This window comes from Gambusia affinis, linkage group LG08, assembly GCF_019740435.1.
Source record: "Gambusia affinis linkage group LG08, SWU_Gaff_1.0, whole genome shotgun sequence".
Classification (NCBI taxonomy): domain Eukaryota; kingdom Metazoa; phylum Chordata; class Actinopteri; order Cyprinodontiformes; family Poeciliidae; genus Gambusia; species Gambusia affinis.
Window position 1 is genome coordinate 27,799,609 of NC_057875.1, and position 22,301 is coordinate 27,821,909.

General features: G+C 42.5%; 1 protein-coding gene across 1 annotated transcript; it reads right to left on the minus strand.

Moving 5' to 3' along the window:
- Positions 1-2,452: 2,452 nt before the first annotated feature.
- Positions 2,453-18,465, minus strand: tmed6 (transmembrane p24 trafficking protein 6). The gene is made up of 4 exons (XM_044124053.1): positions 18,246-18,465; positions 17,841-17,967; positions 3,485-3,642; positions 2,453-2,732 (listed from the first exon to the last, which is right to left on the minus strand). The coding sequence occupies exons 1-4, from the start codon at positions 18,456-18,458 to the stop codon at positions 2,505-2,507; spliced, it is 726 nt and encodes a 241-aa protein (XP_043979988.1). The 5' UTR covers positions 18,459-18,465; the 3' UTR covers positions 2,453-2,504.
- Positions 18,466-22,301: the final 3,836 nt, after the last annotated feature.

Genomic DNA, 22,301 nt, shown 5'->3' on the forward strand with positions numbered 1-22,301 from the left:
TGAATAGTTTCAGTTTAAAACCAAACACCACACTTTATTTCAAAACGGTGCTCTGTGTTTTATTTGTCCTCAAGACCAGATGTAACTGACTGCAAGATGTTAACCATATGGTTCATGAGCATCAGTCGGTTTCATTCTGCTCAGACGTACTGATGAGGCTTCATTGCAGTTTGCAGCTTCTCCATGACTTCCTGTGCTGACTCGGCACGCTGTGAGCACGTTAGTCACATGACTGCAGCTGTCTTCCAGTCCACAGCGTCAGAGGGACGGAGAGTTTTCTGTCAGCTGGTGACAGCCGCTGCTGCAGCTCAACAGCAACACATTCACAGGGAAAAGGAAGGACATCCTCTGTTTTCCAGGGTCCACATTTAGAAATGATGGAGTTTAAATGTCCAAAACTGTACAAAAAACATTAGGTCACTACTTACTTGTCAATCTGCGGAAAATCTTATTTAAAAGTTTGCTTCCTAAACTCTAGATATATGATCAAAATACATACGGCCCTGGATTTTAAGGAGAGTTTACTTCCTTTTTTTTTTGTGTTTTTTTACTAGAACTCAGTTATGCAGTATTTAATAAATCTGTCATTCTTGCGAAACTTCTGATGTGCGTTTCAGAGACCTGAGGCACCAAAAAGCGACACGGTAAAAATACATAAAGGGGCTCTCATGTTGATAAAGGAAACATGTTGATATCTGCTGCTTGGAAACACAGGCTTCCATGTGGAGATGGAGCTGATGTCTGATAAGATGCTGCTGCAGGCGGCTCTGCAGTGGAGGGATCCGTTTGCATGTGAACCATGTTCATCCTCAGCTGTGTTCCACCATGACGACGGCCTCAGTACTGTATGTGTTCCTGTTCTCTGCAGTCGGCCTCACGCGGGACGTCCATCATGTTTGTTCCTCCTGTGAGTTTTCCTCCAAACCTTTTTTCTGTTTCTGAGCTCAGAGTGTGAAAGCCTGCTGGTCGTGTTTTAATTATTCTTATGCACTGTTTTCGTTTCGGGTCTGAAAGTTAAAACTGCTGAATGTGCCTTATTTATTTACACCCAAAATATTCAATAAAATACATTTTGATGAAATCCAATAAAAAAAAAAAATCTATTTCATTTGTCAGCTTGATATTTTAATGTTTTTTTTTTTCTGAAGTAAGAAACCTGGTTTGTGTTAAAAGTGAGCCTGTTTGTCTACAGTTGTTGCACGCCACTATCTGCAGATGTTTTTAGTAGCTTTAGAGAGAAAGTCAACACTCTTAATTCTATAGTTTTGTGTATCAGGACACAATAAAAACATTCTGGTCTCTTTCAAAATCTAAGAAAAGTTCGACCTAATTTCAGATCTACAAACCATGAAAAGGATTTTTTTCTTCTATTTTAGAAAGATTGAAAAGTTGTCTGGGGGAATTACCTAAACACGGGCCCCAAATAAACTTTAGGTAGCTTCAGTTGAGGCTCCCAATGTTTGGAGGAAATTGTCGACACTTCATCCAAACTTATTCAGGCTAGTTAACATCTATTTCTGCACAGCTTTCTTCCTGCTCAGCTCTTTTGGGTCCCAGCTCAGCGTTCTTGCCGTGTTGAAGACTTCACCCTTGCCTTGGTGCATAACAAGCTTCAACATGTCTCCTGACCTCCATACTTTAATTTGCTCTTAGTGTTCGGCCAATCACCTGTTTGTTTTTCACCAGTGTTGTTGCATTACACCGTTGCTGATGTCTTTCCGTCTTGGCTTTGTGTTGGGAAACGCCTGTTTCCTCCCAACCAGCAGAGGGCCACGCCCTGCTTTACCTGAGCTGCTCACTGCTGCTGATCAGTTAATTATGATCCTCAATTGGCAGCAGCTGGATGTTGCTTTCCCTGAAAGATCCTCTGAACAGCAGGGATGTGTGAGACGTCTCTGGGTCAGGAATGTGATGTTTGTTGTCCATGTGAAGGGTTTGTCCGAGCCGCGGCTCTGAGCCGACTCGAGCGTCTGGCCAGTCTTTGTTGCTAGACAGTCCTTTCAGGACTGGGTTATGCGTGTTGCTAGTCTAACATGTCACACGTTTTTCTTCCACTCAACTTTCTATGGAAAAGACATTTGTTACAACTTCCTCATGGTCGTCCATCTGACCCAGACTGAGAGTCTTAACAGCTCTGGAAAACTTTGCAGGTATTTGAGTGAATTAGTCCCTGTTCCAGTCACTTCCATGGTCATAATCATTAAAAACATGTGCAATACAGACTTGAAATATTTTACCTAAATGAAGCCATAGAGGCATTTCCTGTAAAGCTGGCATGAAGCAAAGCTGCACCTGAATGTTGAAGCATGCTAAGTTTCTGGAGAGGCCATTGTTGGAAAACAAACAAACAAAAGAAGTCTACCAGTTAGATAAAAACAGATATAATTGTCAAAAATAGGTCTAATTATAGGTTTTTGGAACATTTCTTTAATGTTTCACACAGACCCAGAACTAAAGGGAGTTTGGAGTCTGCTCAGGATGTTTCTTGGTTTGTTTGCTGCCTGTCAGCATCGAGGCTTTTCAGCCTCAGCTTTGCTCACAAAGAGGCTTTTGAGGAAGAGGAGCTGCAGGTACCCAGAGGTGACGATCAGCAGGCTGAGGGCCATTGACCACCATGTGATGTACTGGGAGTTGGACAGCAGCAGGAAGTGGTCCGCACTCTTCCTCATGCGGCTGAAGCTGTAGTAGCGAAACATGTGGAAGACGTCCCGCTCCACTTTACTGGTGGCAGCCTAAAAAGGTCAGAACACAGAAACACTTCCAATAAAAAAAACAACATTTTGGATCTAGATAATTAATGATATAATATATAATTTTATTAAATGTGTGATCCCGTTGCGTGCTCATGCTTAAATTATTTTGGAAATTTATTTCATTGAATTTTAAAGGCTTAATGCAGCACATCTGAGTATTCAGTTGGTTAGCATCAGACTTGGAACTGCTTGGTTTTACTTTGTAGGACCCGGAGATGACATGTAATGTTGTATACACAAACTGAACAGAGACTTCTTTGCAGCCAGAAGTCACACATGTTTGTTGTTTTTCTTTTTATTCCCAGTAGAAAACTTTAAACTTGTAGAAGTTTTGAATAGACTTTAATGTATCTCAAAATCTTAAAAAGAAAAAAAAGTGCTGGCTGCTTCTGTCAGATATGATTCTAGTTTTTGTCCCAGTGTTTTTAGTGGACAGCTCCTTTATATAAGCAGGCACATTTCTAAACAAACCAAACAGCTTAACTAGTCATGTAATAAATGTGTAAAATGTGCTTACAAATATTTGTAAAATACTCAGATTAATTCTTGAAATGTTATTGAATATTTGCTCTTCAAGCAAAGCATGCTCTTGAACGCATAAGTTTTTACTTTTTCAGATGAATGAAACTTACATTCATAACGTCTACATGCAAATAAATGTTCTGTTTGCATCTGAACAGAAAATATATTCATTTGCAGTAAAGTAAATTCCTCAGAGGAATTGAAGAGACCTGAATGAAGCTCAGTGTGTTGTTCAGCTCCTCCTCCTTCATGTCCCTCTCCGCGTCTTTGGAAGAGTTCTGGTTGTCATAGTAAACGCCAAAGCTGAGGAAGACCTGCATTGTGCTGAAGCGGTTGTGGAAGTTGCTCAAACACATCTGATAGAAACCTGTGTAATTAAACATCAAGTTAAAAGTGCAGACATAGTTACTTTGGGGGCTTTTGTAGCGGATTGTACAAGGTTAGTTTTATTTCTTTGATTGAGTTATTGCAGGATTAAGAAAGAGGGTCCTGGGTTTGATTCCTGGCCTGGGGTCTTTGAATGTTCTCTCTGTGCATGGTGGGTTCTCTCCAGGTACTCCGGCTTTCTCCCGCAGTCCAAAAACATGACTGTCAGGTTAATTGGTCTCTACGTTCTCACAAGGTGTGCGTGTGTGATCTTGTTTTTATCACATCATGGGGACTTCAATCTGTTTACACAGTAATATCATGAGGACCTCCTCTCTCATGGGGACCTAGAAGTTCGTCCCCGTAAGGAAGATGGGTTTAACTGACTGTATAAGCCCTTTTAAATGTTCTGGTGAAGTTTCAGCAATGGCCCATATCACATGTTTCTGTCACTTTTGTGTTAGGGTGTGTGACCCGATACTGCCCCCTTAAGGTTTCAGATTGGTGCTGCACCTCATTGTAATTCACACGCTTTTCCAAATATGGTGGGGTACCACCTTTTTCCTGGTCCCCAAAAAGAAGGTTATGGCAAGAACTTGAAATTATTTTGTTTAAAAGACAATATCAACTTAAAATATAAAATGCACAATGCCAACTGAAAATGTAAAATTTTCTGCAAAGATTGACTCTGCTAATTCAGTGTTTAGAATTTTGATTCTGTGAAAATACCCACCATCAAGAATTGTTCATATGCGTGTATGTTGTCTGTTTACTGATCTTTGATAAAGTTAAAAAAGACTAAAATGGGGGGTATAGTTTGAATAAATAGCAAAGTGTGAAACAGAGTGCATAAAAGACTAAAGGTGTAAACATTCGTGGAAATATTAAATTAACTAATGTTCAACACTACAGTTTTAGAGCAGTTTTAAGACAGCTCTACATATTTGTTTATCCAACTTTTTCAAGTAGTTATTTTGTAATGAAGAATGGGCAAGTGTTGTAGTCTCTAGATCTGCATTGATGTTGAAACCATAAGGTAAAACACTAACAGCAAAATAATTTGACAGCTTATTGATCCAAGTGCACAAGTACACAAATGGAGAACTTTTCAGTTTTACTGATAAATTGTAAAAAAAGATATCTACAATATATTTCTTTAACTTCACAATTAAAATTTATAGGTGTTTACTTTTAAATAAATTACCAATAGCATATATTTAAGCTTGGGGTCATGAAAAAAAGTTAAAAGGTCCAAGGGGTTTAAATACTCTGTTTCTGGCAGTAACTTTGTAGCAATCGCCTCCCCTAGATTAATATATAGTAAATAGTCATAGTCAATTGCATCAGGTGTGCATTGCGCTGAACTTCCTTTACCAGTTCTTGATGTTTAGAAGGCAAATAGTAGCTGTGGAGACTATTTTTTTTTAAAGAAAAGAAACCTCTAATTTAACTTAAAGTGTCAGTGATTATTTGCCATAAACAACTAGGACACATCTCCTCCCCAGAGAACAACCTTCGGCGAATGCAGATATTAAAGTCTGAGGTTATTTCACAATATCTGCATGCATTTAATTTTGATTCAAAGAATATTAGGATATCTAAATGTAGATACCAAAACGTACTATATGCTGAGCTTGAACAAGTTAGCAAGGAAGGTTAGACAATACCTGCTACATCATTCATGCTGTGCTACAAGCTACATTACTATATTTGCTCTACTGCTTTTTATTTTTAATGCATTCCTTCAAAGGGAAATGTTTGTCATAACATTCCAGGGATATTTCCAGAAATGTATCTTAAGTTTCATTAATATGCTTGTGTTGACAGACAATGTTCCAATCATGTGCCATCAAGTAATTTTTTAGCAAAGGTTTTGATTCCCTTATTCTAACTCTCTTAAACAATGTATGTTATTCTGGTAAAGCAATTTCTGTCATATATTACAAACACTGGCAATTGATAATTGATGTCATTGATGAACAACCCTCCAACAGATTCATGTACAATTTCATTAGCAAAAATATGTAATGCAGTGGAAAATATAGTGGATAATGCAGTGCACTACTAGGTTGCACTGCACTACATAATGCACAGGGTTATTCATTACAAAACCCTGTGCATACGGGATTATAACAATGCACTGGATCATTCAATGCACTGCATAATCCAGTACATAGTGCAATGGAAAATCCATTGTGCTATGCAACAATGCAAAAAATCGCACTGAATTTTTCTGTGGGCAAAATCCAGTGGAAAAATGCAGAACGAAAAATCCAGTGCGGACTGGATTTTCCCCGGTGCAAAATGCAGTGTGGAAAATGCAGTGCGGAAAATGCAGTGCAAAAAAATCCAGTGCGGAAAATGCAGTGAGGAAAATGCAGTGTGACAAATCCGGTGTGGAAAATGCAGTGCGACAAATCCAGTGCAGAAAATCCAGTGCGGAAAACGCAGTGCGACAAATCCAGTGTGGAAAATGCAGTGCGACAAATCCAGTGCGGAAAATGCAGTGCGTAAAATCCAGTGCGGAAAATGCAGTGTGGAAAATGCAGTGTGACAAATCCAGTGTGGAAAATGCAGTGCGACAAATCTATTGTGGAAAATGCAGTGCGTAAAATGCAGTGCGTAAAATGCAGTGCGTAAAATGCAGTGCAACAAATCCAGTGCGGAAAAGCCAGTGCGACAAATCCAGTGCGACAAATCCAGTGCGGAAAATGCAGTGCGGAAAATCCAGTGCGACAAATCCAGTGTGGAAAATGCAGTGCGACAAATCCAGTGCGGCAAACGCAGTGCGACAAATCCAGTGTGGAAAATGCAGTGCGACAAATCCAGTGCGGCAAACGCAGTGCGACAAATCCAGTGTGGAAAATGCAGTGCGACAAATCCAGTGCGGAAAATGCAGTGCGTAAAATGCAGTGCGACAAATGCAGTGCGTAAAATGCAGTGCGTAAAATGCAGTGCGTAAAATGCAGTGCGACAAATGCAGTGCGACAAATCCAGTGCGGAAAATGCAGTGCGTAAAATCCAGTGCGGAAAATGCAGTGTGGAAAATGCAGTGCGACAAATCCAGTGTGGAAAATGCAGTGCGACAAATCTATTGTGGAAAATGCAGTGCGTAAAATGCAGTGCGTAAAATGCAGTGCGACAAATCCAGTGCGGAAAAGCCAGTGCGACAAATCCAGTGCGGAAAATGCAGTGCGACAAATCCAGTGTGGAAAATGCAGTGCGACAAATCTATTGTGGAAAATGCAGTGCGTAAAATGCAGTGCGTAAAATGCAGTGCGTAAAATGCAGTGCGTAAAATGCAGTGCGTAAAATGCAGTGCAACAAATCCAGTGCGGAAAAGCCAGTGCGACAAATCCAGTGCGGAAAATGGAGTGCGGAAAATCCAGTGCGACAAATCCAGTGCGACAAATCCAGTGTGGAAAATGCAGTGCGACAAATCCAGTGCGGCAAACGCAGTGCGACAAATCCAGTGTGGAAAATGCAGTGCGACAAATCCAGTGCGGAAAATGCAGTGCGGAAAATGCAGTGCGACAAATGCAGTGCGCAAAATGCAGTGCGTAAAATGCAGTGCGACAAATCCAGTGCGGAAAACGCAGTGCGACAAATCCAGTGCGGAAAACGCAGTGCGACAAATCCAGTGCGTAAAATACAGTGCGTAAAATACAGTGCGACAAATCCAGTGCGGAAAAAAACAAATCCAGTGCGGAAAACGTAAAATGCAGTGAAAAATCCAGTCTGGAAAATCAAGTGCGACAAATCCAGTGTGGAAAATGCAGTGCGACAAATCCAGTGTGGAAAATGCAGTGCGACAAATCCAGTGTGGAAAATGCAGTGCGACAAATCCAGTGTGGAAAATGCAGTGCGACAAATCCAGTGCGGAAAATGCAGTGCGGAAAATGCAGTGCGTAAAATGCAGTGCGACAAATGCAGTGCGTAAAATGCAGTGCGTAAAATGCACGTAAATCCAGTCGTGGAAAATGCGCGAAATGCGCGACAAATCCAGTGCGGAAAAAAAAGCACGACAAAATCCAGTGCGAAAATGCAGTGCGACAAATCCAGTGCGTAAAATGTACAATGCGCGTAAAAATGCAGTCGACAAATCCAAATGCAAATGCAGTGCGAAAATGCAGTGCGGAAAATGCAGTGCGAAAATGTGGAAAATGCAGTGCGACAAATCCAGTGCGGAAAATGCAGTGCGTAAAATGCAGTGCGACAAATCCAGTGCGGCAAACGCAGTGCGACAAATCCAGTGAGGAAAATGCAGTGCGACAAATCCAGTGCGGAAAATGCAGTGCGACAAATCCAGTGCAGTGCGACAATGCAGTGCGACAAATCAGTGTGAAAATGCGAAAATGCAGTGCGACAAATCCAGTGCAAACGGAAAATGCAGTGCGGAAAATGCAGTGCGAAAATGCAGTGCGACAAATACAGTGCGAAAATGCGCGAAAATGCAGCGAAAACGGACAAATCCAGTGTCACAAAATGCAGTGCGACAAATCCAGTCGCGAAAAAGTGCAAATCCAGCGAAAATGAAAAGACAAATCCAGCGACAAATGCAGTGCGCGTAAAAATGTGCGTAAAATACAGTCACGACAAATCCAGTGCGGAAAAATGCGGTCGTAAAACTCCAGTGCGGAAAATGCAGTGTGGAAAATGCAGTGCGACAAATCCAGTGTGGAAAATGCAGTGCGACAAATCTATTGTGGAAAATGCAGTGCGTAAAATCCAGTGCGGAAAAGCCAGTGCGACAAATCCAGTGTGGAAAATGCAGTGCGACAAATCCAGTGCGGCAAACGCAGTGCGACAAATCCAGTGTGGAAAATGCAGTGCGACAAATCCAGTGCGGAAAATGCAGTGCGTAAAATGCAGTGCGTAAAATGCAGTGCGACAAATCCAGTGAAATCGCAGCGAAAATCCAGTGCGACAAATCCAGTGTGGAAAATGCAGTGCGACAAATCCAGTGCGGAAAATGCAGTGCGTAAAATGCAGTGCGGAAAATCCAGTGTGGAAAATGCAGTGCGACAAATCCAGTGCGGAAAATCCAGTGCGGAAAATGCAGTGTGGAAAATGCAGTGCGACAAATGCAGTGTGGAAAATGCAGTGCGACAAATCCAGTGCGTAAAATGCAGTGCGACAAATGCAGTGCGTAAAATACAGTGCGACAAATCCAGTGCGGAAAATGCAGTGCGTAAAATCCAGTGCGGAAAATGCAGTGTGGAAAATGCAGTGCGACAAATCCAGTGCGGAAAAGCCAGTGCGACAAATCCAGTGTGGAAAACGCAGTGCGACAAATCCAGTGCGGAAAACGCAGTGCGACAAATCCAGTGCGTAAAATGCAGTGCGACAAATGCAGTGCGGAAAACGCAGTGTGACAAATCCAATCGCGGAAAATGCAGTGCGACAAATCCAGTGCGTAAAATGCAGGTCGACAAATCCAGTGTGGAAAATGCAGTGCGACAAATCAGTCGGAAAACCCAGTGCGGAAGCGCGCGACAAATCCAGTGCGACAAATCCAGTGCGGAAAATGCAGTGCGGAAAATGCAGTGCGTAAAATGCAGTGCGTAAAATGCAGTGCGTAAAATGCAGTGCGTAAAATGCAGTGCGTAAAATGCAGTGCGTAAAATGCAGTGCGTAAAATCCAGTGCGGAAAATGCAGTGTGGAAAATGCAGTGCGACAAATCCAGTGTGGAAAATGCAGTGCGACAAATCTATTGTGGAAAATGCAGTGCGTAAAATGCAGTGCGTAAAATGCAGTGCGTAAAATGCAGTGCGGAAAAGCCAGTGCGACAAATCCAGTGCGACAAATCCAGTGCGGAAAATGGAGTGCGGAAAATCCAGTGCGACAAATCCAGTGCGACAAATCCAGTGTGGAAAATGCAGTGCGACAAATCCAGTGCGGAAAATGCAGTGCGACAAATCCAGTGCGTAAAATGCAGTGCGTAAAATGCAGTGCGACAAATCCAGTGCGGAAAACGCAGTGCGACAAATCCAGTGCGGAAAACGCAGTGCGACAAATCCAGTGCGTAAAATGCAGTGCGACAAATGCAGTGCGGAAAACGCAGTGTGACAAATCCAGTGCGGAAAATGCAGTGCGACAAATCCAGTGCGTAAAATGCAGTGCGACAAATCCAGCGTGGAAAATGCAGTGCGACAAATCCAGTGCGGAAAACCCAGTGCGGAAAACGCAGTGCGACAAATCCAGTGCGACAAATCCAGTGCGGAAAATGCAGTGCGGAAAATGCAGTGCGTAAAATGCAGTGCGTAAAATGCAGTGCGTAAAATGCAGTGCGTAAAATGCAGTGCGGAAAATGCAGTGCGTAAAATCCAGTGCGGAAAATGCAGTGTGGAAAATGCAGTGCGACAAATCCAGTGTGGAAAATGCAGTGCGACAAATCTATTGTGGAAAATGCAGTGCGTAAAATGCAGTGCGTAAAATGCAGTGCGTAAAATGCAGTGCGGAAAAGCCAGTGCGACAAATCCAGTGCGACAAATCCAGTGCGGAAAATGGAGTGCGGAAAATCCAGTCACGACAAATCCAGAACAAATCCAGTGTGGAAAATGCAGTCGACAAATACCAGTGCGGAAAATGCAGTGACAAATCCAGTGCGAAAATGCGTAAAATGCAGTGAAAAAAATCGCAAATCGCGAAAGCGCGGTCAAATCCAGTCGCGGAAAACGGTGCGACAAATGCAGTGCGTAAAATGCAGTGCGAAATATGCAGTGCGTAAAACGCAGTGCGTCAAATCCAGTGCGGAAAATGCAGTGCGACAAATCCAGTGCGTAAAATGCAGTGCGACAAATCCAGCGTGGAAAATGCAGTGCGACAAATCCAGTGCGGAAAACCCAGTGCGGAAAACGCAGTGCGTAAAATGCAGTGCGGAAAATGCAGTGCGACAAATCCAGTGCGACAAATCCAGTGCGACAAATCCAGTGTGGAAAATCCAGTGCGACAAATCCAGTGCGACAAATCCAGTGTGGAAAATGCAGTGCAGAAAATCCAGTGCGACAAATCCAGTGCAGAAAATCCAGTGCGGAAAATGCAGTGCGACAAATCCAGGTGCGACAAATCCAGTGCGGAAAATGCGCAGCGCTTTTCCGCACCACGCAAAAGTCCAGTGCGACGACAATGAATCAGATTCACCGCGCTGCAATTTGTCGCTGCGCACGCACTTTTTCCGGGGATCATGCTTTCCGCACGCATCGGTATTTTCCGCATTTATCGATGCCATTTACTGGATTTGGTCGTGACCCATTGCATTTTCCGCACTGGATTTTAAGCGCTGCATTTTCCGCAAATCCAGTGCGGAAAATGTGTGAAAAATGCAGTGCGAACATCCAGTATCGGTGGATTTTCTGTGGGCGCAAATGCAGTGCAGAAAATCCAGTGTGAACAATCCAGTGGTGAAAATGCAGTGCGACAAACCAGTGCGGAAAACCCAGTGCGACAAATCCAGTGCGCGAAAACCAGCAGTGCGACAAATCCAGTGCGGAGATTCAAAAGATTCAGTGTTAAATAAATCCCAGTGCACTGGATTTTCCTGTGCTCAAAATCCAGTGCGAATACGAAAAGCGCGACAAATCCAGTGTGGAAAATGAAAACGAAGCAAATCTATAGTGGAAAATGCAGTGCATAAAATGCAGTGCGAAATGCAGTGCGACAAATCCAATGCGGCGAAAATGCAGTAAAGCGACAAATCAAGTGCGGAAATTGCAGTGTGTAAAATGCAGTGCGACAAATGCAGTGTGGAAAATGCAGTGCAGCGACAAATCCAGTGTGGAAAATGCAGTGCGACAACCAGTGCGAAAATGCAGTGTGGAAAATGCAGTGTGACAACCAGTGCGGAAATGCAGTGTGAAAATGCAGCGACAAATGCAGTGTGGAAAATGACAGTGCGACAAATGCAGTGCGACAAATCCAGTGCGAAAATGCAGTGCGAAAATCCAGTGCGGAAAATGCAGTGTGGAAATGCAGTCCAGCGACAAACCAGTGCGAAAAGCCAGCGACAAATCCAGTGTGGAAAACGAAAGCGCACAAATCCAGTGCGGAAAACGGCGCGGCATCCAGTGCGCCAGAAATGCAGGCGACAAATGCAGTGCGGAAAACGCAGTGTGACAAATCCAGCGGAAAATGCAGTGCGACAAATCCAGTCGTGAAATGGTCACACAAATCCAGTGTGGAAAATGCAGTGCGACAAATCCAGTGCGGAAAACCTTGGCGGAAATTGAAAAGCGACAAATCCAGTGCGACAAATCCAGTGCGACAACCAGCGAAAGGAAAACGCAGTGCGGAAAATGCAGTGCGAAATGCAGTGCGCAAATGCAGTGCGAAATGCAGCGAAATGCAGTGCGCGAAATGGAAAAAGCGAAAATGCAGTGCGAAAATTCAGTGCGGAAAACGCAGTGTGGAAAATGCAAAGTGCGGCTAAATCCAGTGTGGAAAATGCGGTCGCGACAAATCTATTGTGGAAAAAAATGCAGTGCGAAAATGCAGTGCGTAAATGCAGTAAAACGTGAAAATGCAGTGCGGAAAAGCCAGTGCGACAAATCCAGTGCGACAAATACCAGTGCGGAAAATGGAGCGCGGAAAATCCAGTGCGACAAATCCAGTGCGACAAATCCAGTGTGGAAATGCAGTGCGATAAAACTTCAGTGCGAAAAAATGCAGCGACAAATCCAGTGCGTAAAATGCAGTGCGAAATGCAGTGCGACAAATCCAGTGCGGAAAACGACGCGACAAATCCAGTGCGGAAAACGAAAAGCGACAAATCCAGTGCGTGAAATGCAGTGGCGACAAATGCAGTGCGGAAAACGCAGCGTGACAAATCCAGTGCGAAAATGCAGTGCGACAAATCCAGTGCGTAAAATGCAGTGATTAAAAACCAGCGCGGAAACCATGCAGCGTGACAAATCCAGTGCGGAAAAACCCAGCGACAACGCAGCGCGAAAATCGCAGTGCGCGACAACGCGGAAAACGCAGTGAAAATGCCAGGTGCGAGCGTGAAAAGCCAGTGCAAAAGTGAAAATGCAGCGAAATGCAGTGCGCGAAATGCAGTGCGTAAAATGCCAAAATGCAGTGCGAAATCCAGTGCGCGGAAAATGCGCAATGCTTTGTGTAAAATCCAGCGGAAAATGCAGTGTGCCAAATGCAGTGCGACAAATCCAGTGTGAAAAATGCAGTGCGACAAATCTGGTTGTGGAAAATGGAAAAGCGAAAATGCCAGTGCGTAAAATGCAGCGCAAAATTCAGTGCGAGGAAAAAGCGCAGTGCGACAAATCCAGTGCGAAAAATCCAGTGCACAACCAGTGACAAATGCGCGAAATGCCAGTGAAAATCCAGTGCGAAACGAAAGCGACAACCAGCAGTGCGACAAATCCAGTGCGTAAAATGCAGTGCGTAAAATGCAGTGCGACAAATCCAGTGCGGAAAACGCAGTGCGACAAATCCAGTGCGGAAAACGCAGTGCGACAAATCCAGTGCGTAAAATGCAGTGCGACAAATGCAGTGCGGAAAACGCAGTGTGACAAATCCAGTGCGGAAAATGCAGTGCGACAAATCCAGTGCGTAAAATGCAGTGCGACAAATCCAGCGTGGAAAATGCAGTGCGACAAATCCAGTGCGGAAAACCCAGTGCGGAAAACGCAGTGCGACAAATCCAGTGCGACAAATCCAGTGCGGAAAATGCAGTGCGGAAAATGCAGTGCGTAAAATGCAGTGCGTAAAATGCAGTGCGTAAAATGCAGTGCGTAAAATGCAGTGCGGAAAATGCAGTGCGTAAAATCCAGTGCGGAAAATGCAGTGTGGAAAATGCAGTGCGACAAATCCAGTGTGGAAAATGCAGTGCGACAAATCTATTGTGGAAAATGCAGTGCGTAAAATGCAGTGCGTAAAATGCAGTGCGTAAAATGCAGTGCGGAAAAGCCAGTGCGACAAATCCAGTGCGACAAATCCAGTGCGGAAAATGGAGTGCGGAAAATCCAGTGCGACAAATCCAGTGCGACAAATCCAGTGTGGAAAATGCAGTGCGACAAATCCAGTGCGGAAAATGCAGTGCGACAAATCCAGTGCGTAAAATGCAGTGCGTAAAATGCAGTGCGACAAATCCAGTGCGGAAAACGCAGTGCGACAAATCCAGTGCGGAAAACGCAGTGCGACAAATCCAGTGCGTAAAATGCAGTGCGACAAATGCAGTGCGGAAAACGCAGTGTGACAAATCCAGTGCGGAAAATGCAGTGCGACAAATCCAGTGCGTAAAATGCAGTGCGACAAATCCAGCGTGGAAAATGCAGTGCGACAAATCCAGTGCGGAAAACCCAGTGCGGAAAACGCAGTGCGACAAATCCAGTGCGACAAATCCAGTGCGACAAATCCAGTGCGACAAATGCAGTGCGACAAATCCAGTGCGGAAAATCCAGTGCGACAAATCCAGTGCGACAAATCCAGTGTGGAAAATGCAGTGCAGAAAATCCAGTGCGACAAATCCAGTGCAGAAAATCCAGTGCGGAAAATGCAGTGCGACAAATCCAGTGCGACAAATCCAGTGCGGAAAATGCAGTGCGACAAATCCAAACTGCATTTGTCACACTGCATTTGACGCACTGCATTTTCCACACTGCATTTTACGCACTGCGTTTTCCGCACTGGGTTTTCCGCACTGGGTTTTCCGCACTGCGTTTTACGCACTGCATTTTCCGCACTGCGTTTTCCGCACTGGATTTGTCGCACTGCGTTTTACGCACTGCATTTTACGCACTGCATTTTCCGCACTGCATTTTCCACACTGGATTTTTGCTCGCACTGGTGTGAAAATGCAGGGATTTTCTTGGGCGCAAATGCAGTGCAGAAAATCCAGTGTGAACAATCCAGTGGTGAAAATGCAGTGCGACAAACCCAGTGCGGAAAACCCAGTGCGACAAATCCAGTGCGGAAAACCCAGTGCGACAAATCCAGTGCGGAGATTCAAAAGATTCAGTGTTATAAATCCAGTGTGCACTGGATTTTCCTGTGCTCAAAATCCAGTGCGGAATACGCAGTGCGACAAATCCAGTGTGGAAAATGCAGTGCGACAAATCTATAGTGGAAAATGCAGTGCATAAAATGCAGTGCGTAAAATGCAGTGCGACAAATCCAATGTGGAAAATGCAGTGCGACAAATCCAGTGCGGAAAATGCAGTGTGGAAAATGCAGTGCGACAAATGCAGTGTGGAAAATGCAGTGCGACAAATCCAGTGTGGAAAATGCAGTGCGACAAATCCAGTGCGGAAAATGCAGTGTGGAAAATGCAGTGTGACAAATCCAGTGCGGAAAATGCAGTGTGGAAAATGCAGTGCGACAAATGCAGTGTGGAAAATGCAGTGCGACAAATGCAGTGTGGAAAATGCAGTGCGACAAATCTATTGTGGAAAATGCAGTGCGTAAAATGCAGTGCGTAAAATGCAGTGCGCAAAATGCAGTGCGACAAATGCAGTGCGACAAATCCAGTGTGGAAAATGCAGTGCGACAAATCCAGTGCGTAAAATGCAGTGCGACAAATCCAGTGCGTAAAATGCAGTGCGTAAAATGCAGTGCGACAAATCCAGTGCGGAAAACGCAGTGCGACAAATCCAGTGCGGAAAACGCAGTGCGACAAATCCAGTGCGTAAAATGCAGTGCGACAAATGCAGTGCGGAAAACGCAGTGTGACAAATCCAGTGCGGAAAATGCAGTGCGACAAATCCAGTGCGTAAAATGCAGTGCGACAAATCCAGTGTGGAAAATGCAGTGCGACAAATCCAGTGCGGAAAACCCAGTGCGGAAAACGCAGTGCGACAAATCCAGTGCGACAAATCCAGTGCGACAAATCCAGTGCGACAAATGCAGTGCGACAAATCCAGTGCGACAAATTCAGTGTGGAAAATGCAGTGCAGAAAATCCAGTGCGACAAATCCAGTGCAGAAAATCCAGTGCGGAAAATGCAGTGCGACAAATCCAGTGCGACAAATCCAGTGCGGAAAATGCAGTGCGACAAATCCAAACTGCATTTGTCACACTGCATTTGACGCACTGCATTTTCCCCACTGGATTTGTCGCACTGGATTTGTCGCACTGGATTTGTCGCACTGCGTTTTCCGCACTGCGTTTTCCGCACTGCGTTTTCCGCACTGCGTTTTCCGCACTGCGTTTTCCGCACTGCGTTTTCCGCACTGCGTTTTCCGCACTGCGTTTTCCGCACTGCGTTTTCCGCACTGGATTTGTCGCACTGCGTTCGCCTGCATTTCGCACTGACTGGATTTGTCGCATTACATTCCGCACTGACTGCATTTTCCGCAAATCCAGTGCGGAAAATGTGTGAAAAATGCAGTGCGACACATCCAGTGCACGGTGGATTTTCTTGGGCGCAAATGCAGTGCAGAAAATCCAGTGTGAACAATCCAGTGGTGAAAATGCAGTGCGACAAACCCAGTGCGACAAATCCAGTGCGGAAAACCCAGTGCGACAAATCCAGTGCGGAGATTCAAAAGATTCAGTGTTATAAATCCAGTGTGCACTGGATTTTCCTGTGCTCAAAATCCAGTTTGGAAAATGCAGTGCGAAAAATCCAGTGCTCATTGGATTTCCTGTGCGGAAAATGCAATGCAATAAATCCAGTGCGGAAATTGCAGTGCAAAAAATCCAGTGCAGAAAATGCAGTGCGGAAATTGCAGTGCAAAAAATCCAGTGCTCATTGGATTTTCAGTGTAAAAAATGCAATGCGAAAAATCCAGTGCAGAAAATGGTCTTAATTCAGTAGAGTTACTCACAGTGGGTAGAGAATCCAGAAAGTACAATTCCTGAGTAATTTTATTATGAAAATTTCTCCATAATAAAAATACTCAAGTTAACGTAAAAGTACAGCATGTTAAAAATTCTTCTGAAAGTAAATGTTATCCAAAACATTATTCAGGTAAATGTAAATGAGTAAATGCAACTGGTTTTTACCCAAGTCTGGTTTCAAATATTGATTTTATTTATTAAGGGGGAAAAGTTTCCAACCCATCCTAACTACATACTGGTGCCACTAGCGGAACAAATCAGAGCCCGGCCGGGGGCGGGGCTGATGACCGGGCCCTTTACACCCAAATTATAAAGCTCATGATCGTAGGCATCTTGGAGTTGTCTTCTGTCCTCCTTGGCTAAAATAAAACAGCAGGAGATTCATCCGCCTGCAAGATATCTCTGCTCAAATCGATGGACTATTGACATGTGGGTTCAGAGGATAACTTTTCACAGATAAGATGGACATATTATATTGTGTAAATAGATACAGTATTGATGTCCACCAGTGAAATGTCAGCTAATATTAGCTGTAGTGCTTGGTTTAATACCGGGGTTCAGCCCCCGCTTAAAAACTTTTCATTATTCACCTAAATTAATTTAAATTATCTGACACAAGAGCCTACCTTAAAAATAAAATAATATTATATATATTGTGATAATTATATTACCACATTCACTAGTTTACACAGACGGCAAAGGCTATTATTCATATGTAATTCTTTCACTCTATAAAAAGTAAGATATCTCCCAAATCTCCCATTTTTGTTTTGGAGGTTTCCTGAAGACACGATGTGGGGAAGAAGTGGGAAATGTCTTTGAGGACAGACAGATTCACTGCACAGGTTGAAACTCAGCTGCTGAAACTCTTAAAACAGAACTTCTCAGCTGGAAAAAATGAAAAAGCCCTATGTACAGGTATCATGTAAATACATGTGCATATAAATATGAATAGACTAATATGAAATATTCAGTATTAATCATTGTTGAATCATATTTTTTTCTCTATAATGTGTTTGTATTATTTTGTGTTCGTATATTTATATAAATATGTATGTTACTCAATGACAAAGTGCCTGTGTGCTTTGTAAAATTCTTGTCATGTATCACATCAGAATATTCTATTCCCATTTTAAACTGTTTTCCCCACTAAGAATATTTAAATAGCTGAACCATGGATCAGTCCAATTCAAAAATACTTAAAAAAAAAAATGTTGTTACACGTGTAGCTATGGTAGCTATTTGAATAAGGTTTCCAGCAAAAATGCGTGACAGTCTGTTTAGTATTTAGAGAGTTATTATTAATTAAATGCGCTGATACTTCATTGTTCAAATTACGTTAAGTGTAGAAAAAAATGTGTAGATGTGTAGCTGCTGTAGATGACAGCAGCAGTAATCTGAGATACCTGTTTCCTTGACCTCAAAGTTGATCTGACCCTTTGTATCGTCAGCTGTGGATATTAACAAACTGCTGGGAGCATTAACAGTGACTGATAAGTCCCTGTGGAGGCCGACTCCTGTCACCCACTGGACCTAGAAATGGAAGAAAACTAATTATTTTAGGACTCGCTACACAGGAATGGTGTCAACATGAGACATTCTGACATCTTTGTGCCACAGGTTCACTCTGACTTTGTTGAATTTGTCTCAGATTTTTGACGTCTTTTGTAGTGGAAAAATTTAAAAGTTAATGAAGTACAAAAAGATGAAGGAATCTTTTACGTAAGTGTGCATTTTATAAAATGTAGCAGAGCCACAAAATGCAGAAAAATACATTAAAACCACAGTGGCTTGGTGTGCTCAGCACTCACCATGAAGCTCAGGTAAAATTTTTCTCCATGGTGAGCAAAGTGCCAGAAACATTCTGTGGCAGCTGCTGGGAGCACCACTGAGAAATCGTACTGGTCAGCGCCCCAGAACAGCTCCTGGTCTGTCCTGCTGGAACCAGGCTTAGTCTGGAGGCCGCAGTGAGAAAATCCCCAAAAGCACAAAACAATGAGAAACGTAGACGTCCCTAACGACATGGTTGGAAAAAAATGGGAAACAACTAATCTGAATGAATGGTGGAGGCAGAGTGTGTGGTATACAAGGCAAACTGTGAATGATTAACTGGACCAGAACGCTCCAGCAGTGGGAATATTGGGCTGCCTGGGCAGATGGAGATAACTCAAAAATATGTCGCTTTTACAGTTCGTACAAGGCTGCTTTCACCTCGACTCCATTCCTTTAAAACTCTGTTCCAATCATTTAATCTGTTTTATGCATTAATGTTTTAAAAAATTTTTTCTTTTTGGATTTTTAGGAAAAAGCAATTATTTAGTTCACAGCAAACCTTTCAAATAATATCTACTGTATTAATGCACACATATCATTTATAACTTCACGAGCATCAAAATCATTTCAGGATATCCCCAGTTTGACCAATAAACCAGTAAGACCAAAGATTCCTGAGTGTCTGGTTTGGTTTTAATTTGGGGAAAAAAAAATCTAAAACCGAAGCAGAAACTCGTCTGGTTCAGACCAGAGTCTGGCTCCATATATGCTGTTTTATTTTATTATTTTATTTTCAGCCACTTTTGCTGCTCGTTACTTTACTGCCCAACAGAGGAGTAGTGAAGGGTACTGCAAATGTCAGTTGACCATTTGTATCTGATGTTATCACTTCACATGAATGAGGAAGCAGACACACTCTGGACTGAGGTCATACGTCACTAAGTCAAGATGTCGTCCAGCAGGTGTTTTACTTCACTGCTGCAGACCAGAGCTTTACTGACCTATTACCACCTGCTTCTTGGTCCAGTAATCACCGAGCCTCCTCATTGTATTTATGTTTGACCCGGTATGGGTTTCATGGTTCTGACCTCTTGTCCTGCTGGGTTCTGTGTTTTCCCTTGCATGGAGAGTCTGCAGTTTACTTTTGTAAGCCTGTTGTTTACTGTTTCCGGTTTGTTCATTAAAAATTCAGTTCATTGTGATTACAACTGCTCTTGTCTGGACGTGGGTCCAACTCCTGAAAATATGACAACAGACAAACATGTCTTCTTTTATTCGCCAGAATGCTGTGTGACGTTTATTCCTGTTGTCAGCATTTCAGAACCTCTTTCACGCAGGTGCCACAGCACAGCTGCCAGTCAATTACGGTGGAGGTACGGACAGTTGGAGGAAGTCAGAGGTTCAACTGGAAATTCAAGTTCAACCTAGAGATAAATATTTGGTGCCTCTTTAGCAGAAATATTTGTGGCATCTGGTTCTGATGCCAAACAGAAAGTACAGTAAAGATATAACCTGAGAGTTTAGCCGGTTTGATCTCAGAACGAGCCGTTGGTCATGAACACAGACAGCTTCTGACAGTCTACCAAAAGGTAAATAATCGAGTATTTCTAAGAATTGAGAATGGCCCAATGGTGACAATATCTGGAGAGATATTGAGACTATTTGTCATCAGACTATGTATAATCCTGTAAGTGGGTACAGAAGAAAGAAGGAAGAACTTTTCCCCCTCTTTATAACTCTTGGTCTTCCTGCTTCTGTATGTTTAATTATGTCTAATGGCAATCTTTTGCCTTCTGACTATATATTTTATTCTGCTCTTTTCTAAAGCACAGTAACTCATATTATTACAATGATCTGGATTTTTTCAAAGAAAACATTTTAGTATTAAAATGATATTTCCTCCACGGGAGGACTAAGTGTGGAGAATCCATCCATCCATTCATCCATTTTCTAACACCCTTGTCCTTAGTGGTGTCAGGAGGGGTGCTGGTGCCGATCTCCAGGTTACTGTGGGCAACATGCTTTACACTGCTAAATGCCATTTTTTTATTGCACTTTATGATATACATACAGCTATTTATGTACAAATATGTCTGAAAACTAAAAGCCTTTAAAGGTTCTCAGAGATACGATAAGAATTTGGTACATTGGTATACAAGTGAACGTTTTTTTTTTCCCCCACATATAGAGTTGGTTTTAGTTCAAGTCTAAATGTAGACTTGTTTTAATATGCACTAAAAATTAGACAATGAGAAAACTGAACCTAAGACCTCTTTATTATTGTGGAAGAGCTTTAACAGGTGGGACACAAAACTGCATGAACTAAATTGTGCAAGTTATATTTTCCCAGGACATCTGATGTGTATCAAGCATGGTTTTATCATTTATTGTGTTGGAAAATGAAACACTTTTTTTATATGTCTGGTAGATTAAAGCTCTATGAATGTTACAAACATGCAGCGTCCCAGAGGTACAGGTATTGTATAAAAGCGAAGCTCTGTTTGGAAGTTAGGATTCATGCCAAAGAACAGACTATTTTACTATTTTGATGAACAAACTGAACTATTTCTCTACAGCCTGTGCAGCTCAAACCGTTAACCAGACCTGCGATTAAAATCTAAGTTGTTTCTGTGTGCCACTACATAGTAATATATTTATTACTACTCTCTGTCTTTGGCTTTCAGAGAACCAAAACATTTTGTCTGGATGTTGACATATACTTCACTAATACTGATGAAAGAATTCTGAAATTTATTTACACTGATTCAGTGAATGCAGATTTTGAACTTTGGTTTAGGATTTATGACATGTTTGGCTTTGTGGATCCTATGAATTTTAATTTGTACTTTTCCTCTTCATCTAAACCTTAACTAATTTCTTAATAATAATGATAATAATGTGTAATTATACTAATAGCATTAATAATAATTCCATTGGATCTAACTGAGGCGTGAATGCAGCCTCAACATTGGACTGGGGTCTGTCTCTTACCGGAAGGCTTCATTAAAGCTGCTCTGTTCCCGTAACGCATTCTGTTCTCAAAGAACTCTGAAGGTCACATGGGTTGACTCAGCAGAAAGTCACCACACTGTGCAGCGCTTTGTAATTTGTAGATGAGTTGCTGCTCAATTGCTTTCACTTTGTGATGACATGTTTACACGCATGTTCAATTCAATTCAATTGACCTGGCAAATGTCAACTGGAAAATGACATTCATCTGAATTTAGATTTTGTTGGTTATTTCTGTTTGTTCATGTTGTCTGAACAACTGGAGGAGGAGCGATGTTTGTCAAAGTCTAAAGGCATGTTGGCCTTCAGGCTCCTGATTGCCTCGTTTCATTTGCCGTGGATATGGGCCATGTTATTTTGGTTTGAGACAAGATGGAAATCTGGGCAGCTTCAGACTTAATCCTGGAGAAGCAAGAGATTCTAGAATTGCGCCGCTCATAGTGGGAGCGTGTTGGATTAGCTCTGTTACTTTATGTCCAATTTGTTCAACAGCTGCTTGCAAAAATTGTGCAAAAAATGCGAATTTTACCAAATCAAAACTGTTCAAAGAACAAAACAGAAGTAACATTAAGTACATACACATTAAGTTTCAAGGATAAATTATAACAAGAAGTCATCAATGTACTTACATAATATCCCAAGACTGTCTACCTATGTGAGTGTTTGAATATGAATTTATGCTCATTAATAAGTGTGATTGGATGAATTTGTAAAGCACTGCTCAGAGGTCAGTATGAATGACCAGAACAAAAACATTCAGAACAAAATCCCCTGCAAAGAAGGATTTGAGGTCAACTTCACAAGCAACCTCCTGTTTCGACTCGATCTGTTGCTAAAAGTGTTTTTCTTAAAATTAGAATTATGGAAAAACTACTTTTTGTGTTTTACATTAAAACAGTTGGAGATGTGGCTTAAAATACGAAATCTCTATGGACAGACATTCATCAATCATATTCAATACAGTTACTCTTACATTTATCCTTGCCTTCACATGACAAAACTACATGCCAGCTTTGTTTCTCCATGTGCTTTATTGTTTTATTTTGACCTTTGGACAGGTGACCTGCTCAGGCTGTGCCCTGCCT